The sequence below is a fragment of the Rhipicephalus sanguineus genome, unplaced genomic scaffold, assembly GCF_013339695.2.
Source record: "Rhipicephalus sanguineus isolate Rsan-2018 unplaced genomic scaffold, BIME_Rsan_1.4 Seq6339, whole genome shotgun sequence".
In the NCBI taxonomy this organism is placed as follows: Eukaryota; Metazoa; Arthropoda; class Arachnida; order Ixodida; family Ixodidae; genus Rhipicephalus; species Rhipicephalus sanguineus.
Window position 1 is genome coordinate 63301 of NW_023615665.1, and position 6087 is coordinate 69387.

The 6087-nt window shown below is 44.8% G+C and overlaps 1 protein-coding gene across 1 annotated transcript; it reads right to left on the reverse strand.

The window, feature by feature from the left end:
- Positions 1-1876: 1876 nt before the first annotated feature.
- LOC119377958 (zinc metalloproteinase nas-27) lies at positions 1877-5922 on the reverse strand (the record flags this gene model as incomplete). The annotated part of the gene is given in 5 exon segments (XM_037647239.2): positions 1877-2786; positions 3264-3388; positions 3841-3926; positions 4815-4943; positions 5778-5922. Coding segments are annotated over 5 exon segments (612 nt in total), but the record flags the coding sequence as incomplete, so codon positions are not given.
- Positions 5923-6087: the final 165 nt, after the last annotated feature.

Genomic DNA, 6087 nt, shown 5'->3' on the forward strand with positions numbered 1-6087 from the left:
TGTAATGAAAATGTCGACCTTTTTTTACGCCTTTTTAAATGTATGGTAAAGCGAGGGAACACAAAGCAGGTGCGCTCGTTCAGATACTACATAGCACGTGTTACAAGAATCTATAACCGAGGACCATTATGCAAGAAAATAACCTTTCCTTGTAAGTGCAGCCTTTTGCCTCATTAGTCGTCTCGCATGTGTTATTACTTAGGTGTTCGAGCTTGTTCCTTTGATTTCGTTTGTCATTCCTGTCTTCAAAAATTATCTGTTGACGCGTATGATACAGGTGTTCAACAAATATCCAACTTTCACATCTGTTTTGCCTCTTTTTGTCCACGAATATGTCGCACACAGTTTTTGTTTTTGTGGAAATGTAAAAGCCCGCATTGGTTACGTTTTTCTGGCAAGTGTCGTCGCTGTTTTGGCAAGCGTCGTCGCTCTCCATTCAGGCCTGCCTCGACTGGCGTGTTTTTCGTGACCTCTAATTAAATAAAGAAAAAGCTTAACTAGACAAATAGTATCTTTAACCAATTTCTCTTGACGAAACTATTGTGAGGGGATCGGATCCAGGCCGCTGGCGGCCGCATATTCGATGGAGGCGAAAATGCTTGATACCCGTGTAGTTAGCTTTAGGTGCACGTTAAAGAAGCCCAGGATGTCGAAATGTCCGGAGCCCTCCACTACGGCGTCCCTCATAGTCACATCGCGGTTTTTTGGACACTAAACACTAAGAATTATTAAAAACTACTCGCACGCAAAAATAGCGTACACGTACGTAATTCCGGTAGAGCACAATTTGAAATTCAAAATTTTATAGACATCGATAACTCAATGTTTATTGAGGCTTTAATTGCACCGCCGCCCTCTGCGGTTTCCCAACCGAGAAGAATTCCTCTCTACGCCATTGAAGGCTTCGTTATGCTGATGTGAGAGGCCGTCCAACTGAAGGGTCAGTCCGCAGGTCCGGTCAACGTGCCATAACAAGAACGATAAGTGATGCAGGCACCTGTAATTGGTCAACGCGAGACCGATAGCCAGAGTCCAGCCGTGCTTCATTTTACACGGCAGACGTATACTCTATGCCGAATATCGAAGCACAACTTCGTTTCTATAACTAGGTGAAGTGAACCTCTCTTTTCTTTTTCACCGCACAAGAAAAGAAGAAAGAGAGAGGGAGAGAGAATCGGCAATAACACTATCTTATCAGTATTATTCGATATCCAAACATACATAAATCTACAAGGGCACAAAGGAAATACGGAGGGAGCAGGCTGACAGATGCCACCGAAAGGGGTACAACGCTTGCCTATTCTTTCGGGAGGAGGGAATAGAAATAGGAGATGAAGACACTTATAGAAGTAGGAAAGAAATGGGAAAGAAACAGACGAATGGCAGAAAGCACAGACAAACTAAAGTAAAATCACAAATGTCTACAAACGGGAAGCCAGTACCACGGCCAGCTATGGTCACTGTATACACGACAAGAGATACCACAAAACGCTGCTTCAATTAATCAACAGCACAGACCTTGCAGCACGCATTTGATGATGATGATGATGATGATGATGCTCCTTGGATGATTGGCACCTACCCACTCAGTGGGATCGGCCAAGAGTCGGGCGGATCATATAGTCTGAAATTTTTAAGCTGCTAATAGACGTTACAAGTGTCAAGAATGAAGGGTTATCTTTTTAATGAATTCCAGTTTTAGATTAGACCGTGATGCATAACCTCCCAAATGACCAAAATGATTATGTCATTATGCCAATTTAAAAATTATTATCGGTTGATTTAATACACTCATACATGTCAAGCATTATCCTTTCACCTCTTCACCGCGAAAAAAAAAAATGTGGACAAGAAAAAAGATGCACTTTGCAAAATTTTATTTTAAATGGTTCCGCGAGTGCAATGAGAAAAAACGTTCCAACAGAAATTTAATTTTCAAAGGGTAGAAATGGGTGATCACACACGGCGACATTAGTTGCGAACGTCGTAAACAACACCCCCGATAAATGCCATTCTGGATTTCACTTTTTTAGATATATTTTAGATGATTCTCAAAGGCCAATAATAGTAATTTTTCTTCGCACTACTTTGAATGGAAAAAAATTAATTGCGAAACTTTAAGTAGTTAGGCCTAAGCAGCCTCGCGTTGCGCGAGCTGCTCACCGCCGTTTCCTTTTGTGTGTACACCAGCCGCTGAAGATGACTTCTGCTGCTCACTCTTGGCGTACTGGTAAGGGACACTCTTGGCGACGAAGGTGCGAGTTTTCAATGACACTGAGCAGTTTGCTGTTGTGTAGTTTGCTAAAGAAGATGCATGTCCGCGAAAGCGGACGCAGGTAGCGAAGAGGTTAAAAGGAAGTCTTAAAAGAAAGTCAGCAGGGCACGATAGGACCTGGTTGTGTCGCGAGCAGCACACCCTCTCGGAAGCAAGCAGTCATCAAGAGTCGTGGGCTTTAGTCCTAGTACTCTTATACTTTTTAACTGGCGATGTATACGCCGCGTAAGGAACGTGGGCCAAGATAAGGTGTTCAAGTGTTTCACAGGAGCCAGCACATCCTCAAAGACTGACAGAGACATCCTACGGAACACTCGGCTGTCTTGCTACTCAGGAACGTCCATAATTCTTGAACATCGCTAGCCTTTGGCACACTTCTTGCATTCACGCATACACCGTCGCTGTGAGAGTGAAATTAAAGTTTGCGTCCTTGGAGCCGAAGTAGTCGATGAGAAAATCTTTCTCCTTCGCGAACAGCGGCTCGTCCTGCGGTAGCTCGTACCAGCAGTACCTGTGAAGGAAAAAAAAAAAAACAGCTAAAAGGGTCTGTCTATCACACACGTTTTTCGTTTAACTGTGATGAGTATTAGAAGATCTTGTGTCACATTGGCGGAAACAAACACTCCTTTATACCATAAACGGTTAATTTATGTCTTTATGTAGCTCTCAAACAGGTGTAAAGATTGCATGTGACGTGTCTTGACAGTAAAAACAGCGCGAACCAGACTACCGCCACCTGACCAGAAAACTGTATCCTCCAGGGATGATGAGGCGTCTTTTGACAAAGATGATGATATGGTGAACATGGTGATGATTTAAACTTTATTCTTCAGACTAAGCGAAATGAGTCTTCGCTTGAGGCACAAAAGCAAATAAAAAAAAGAAACACTGCCATGATCTCGTCGGCAGTACGAATATCCCCGGCGATTAGGACAGGTATTTATTGTAAATTATGCTGCAAGCACCAACAATGGCGCACTGTGCCCACCTCTCTCCTTTGTAGAGGTCTCGGTTTCTGAGCTCGAAGTACAGGTCACAACTGCCGACGCTGTGGGTGGAGTTGTCGGCGGAGAAGTCGGTGAACGTGACGCTCACCTGCCCTCCCTGAGGTGCCTGTGGACAGTTTGCATGCGCGCACAAAACGACACAGTGTTAATTCGTACACCCCTGCGGTGCTGTCCGATCGTCCAGCATTTTTCAATTTTTTTTCCATTGAGCTTACTTGATGAAATTATGTGTTGTGTTTTGGCTATGTTTGCTCTTGGGGACGCAGAGTGGAGGCAGACAAACGGAATATCACAATGCAACACCGAATATCACAATTTTCCTACTTATAAACCCGTCATTAGGTCCCGTTGATATACATACATATAGTCTCGTATTACCGCGGTTAAGCTGCTTCTGTTGGAGAGGTTGTGGAAATCCTGTGACCTTGACTTCACTTGCAACACAGACAAATATTAAGCAAGATACTCACAGAACTAGCAAAGGAAACCTGACTACATCACTGGTACCCTTCGAGCGCAGCCGGAGAGAGAAATGAACGCAATCATTCAAATTATTACCCTGATCCACCACGTGCAGTGGTAACTCGAAGGTCGCGAAGCAAAGTGAACAGTATTGTTCTCTTGAATCACTTCTCCGCAGATATCTGAAAAGAAAAGAACGTCTTTGAGTCGGGTTATTAATTTTCGAGCTATACAACAACATAGTTTCTCAAGAAACCCAGTTGAAGCGTCAGCCTGAAATGTGTGCCAAAACTCGTGGTCTCCGACAGTAAACAGCTGATATACAGTAAACATCGCTGCAACCTCTCTTTGCATGTATTCCTCGCATCGTCACAGTCAGCAGCGCTGTCTTCGATTCAGTCTACATCGTTACGTCCTTCTCAAAAAGCATGATCGCCACGTATATGGCATGTTTCTCATCATAATTACGAGTGATCATGTTCACGCGAACTCCTTGGCGGCTGATACACTTCCCTCAATTATGAATTTTTTTCACTGCCCACTTCTCGCGGCTCCAGGAATCTCGGATAAGAAGAGGTGCGATATTGTTGTTACCTATACAAACGGACATTTAGCCTTGCAGAAGCTGCCGGCAATTGTTGTGTGCGATCGGAGTGGAGTTCATGTGGAACACCATCCATCTCATTTAGCCCTGCTAGCATGGATGCTAGCAAGGCTAAATAGGAATGGCTCACCATTCACATTCTATACCACTCAGTGTCAGGAATAGATTTTATTAGGAGCAGTGACTCCTCCCTCCTAAAAATCCAACGTGCTTGTGTGCGCATTATTATCTCCATATTTACGCACAGCGCGAAGGAGATACCAAGACACAAAAAAGAAGAAACCACGAAACACTAGCGCTTATCTCACGACTCATGCTTCATTCATGCAAACCACGCATATGTAAATACAGACAAAAAAAAACAGATGTTTTTTTTTTACAAATGTGTGGTTTGCGTTAATAAACCTTGAGTCTTGAATCAGCGCTTGTGCCTTGTCGTTTTACGATAAAGAACTAACTGACTGACCTGTCTTGGCATTGGTTGTCCTGTGCTCGCAGCGATCACCGACTGCGCCTGGCGGGCACACGCAGTTGCACTTGGGTCCCAGGTATCCGCCGTGCTGGCATCGGCTGTTGTTTACGTTAGGACATCTCTCTGCACGTATACACGTAGACACGCGTGACACGGCGGTCACGATGCATTCATATACTGAGGCCACGCTGAGGCATTTAATTCGTCATTTATTCATCAGCCCACAACACGACGGTTTCACGGTTTACAAACACATGCCCTGAACGGCTTCCGGTTTTGTCCATTGACGTAGGGAAGAAAATCCTTGGCGAATAGCCCGCAGATTTTCAACACTTTTCTCCCTATGTTTCGCTAAATAGTCCAAATAAGTATTTTCCAAGCTCTACACAATAAGATGTACCCTTGAATTTTAAGCGCCTTCCTTTTATTTGGAAACGCAAGGAGAGGCTTTCCTTACTCTGACACAACATAAACACACGCTTTCCGCTTCGGTGTTATAGACTGATAAAAGAAGTGACCAGGAGTTTCTCGGGGTGGAGCGCTTGCAGCTATTATCGAATTCTTGAAACAATCTTGATTTCTTTTCCCTCGCACATTCTCTTTTTAGTCAGCTATATTTATATAAGATCCCGCAGGGGCGTCCGCGTGAGCGGGCGTTTGGTGAGTAGCGTCACCACGGACCCGAGCTAAGGGGAGGGTGGGAGGGAGGGTGTTGACTCCTTCCGACGCCTCACCGTGCGTGCCTTAGCCGTGGCCGGGGACAAGGGGATCCTGAGGTCTAAGTCGCCGACGCCGAGTGATTGGAACTTAATGTGTATCAAGGCTTTCGCCTTAAACCTACATCCATAACGTTGTCTCTCTGGAAAAAGAGCCACATAAGAAGCCATTTGAAGTATGTATATGCTTATTGCATTGTTTAACGAAAGCAGGTAATGAATAGGTGTGCCTCGGACCTACCGTTGCAATTGTAGAGCTGGTTGATCTTCTTGTATTCGAGGAAAGAGGCGCGTTCTGTCGACGTCGTTCGGTACAGGTAGAAGGGGTCCGACGGATAAACAGCTCTTCGGTCTTGTAGCATGAAGTCGACGTCGCCCTCTACGCTCTGCATGGTGGGGCCGAGAAAGAACCATAATGTCATCAGTTTTCCGCGTGGGTATAAGCGCACACCCGAAAGGACTTTCAAAGAGCGTGCTCTACAGAGAAGGTTAACAGCGATGGAAGGAAGGAAGGAAACAGGAAAAAGAGGAGGATGGCAGGGAGGTTAACC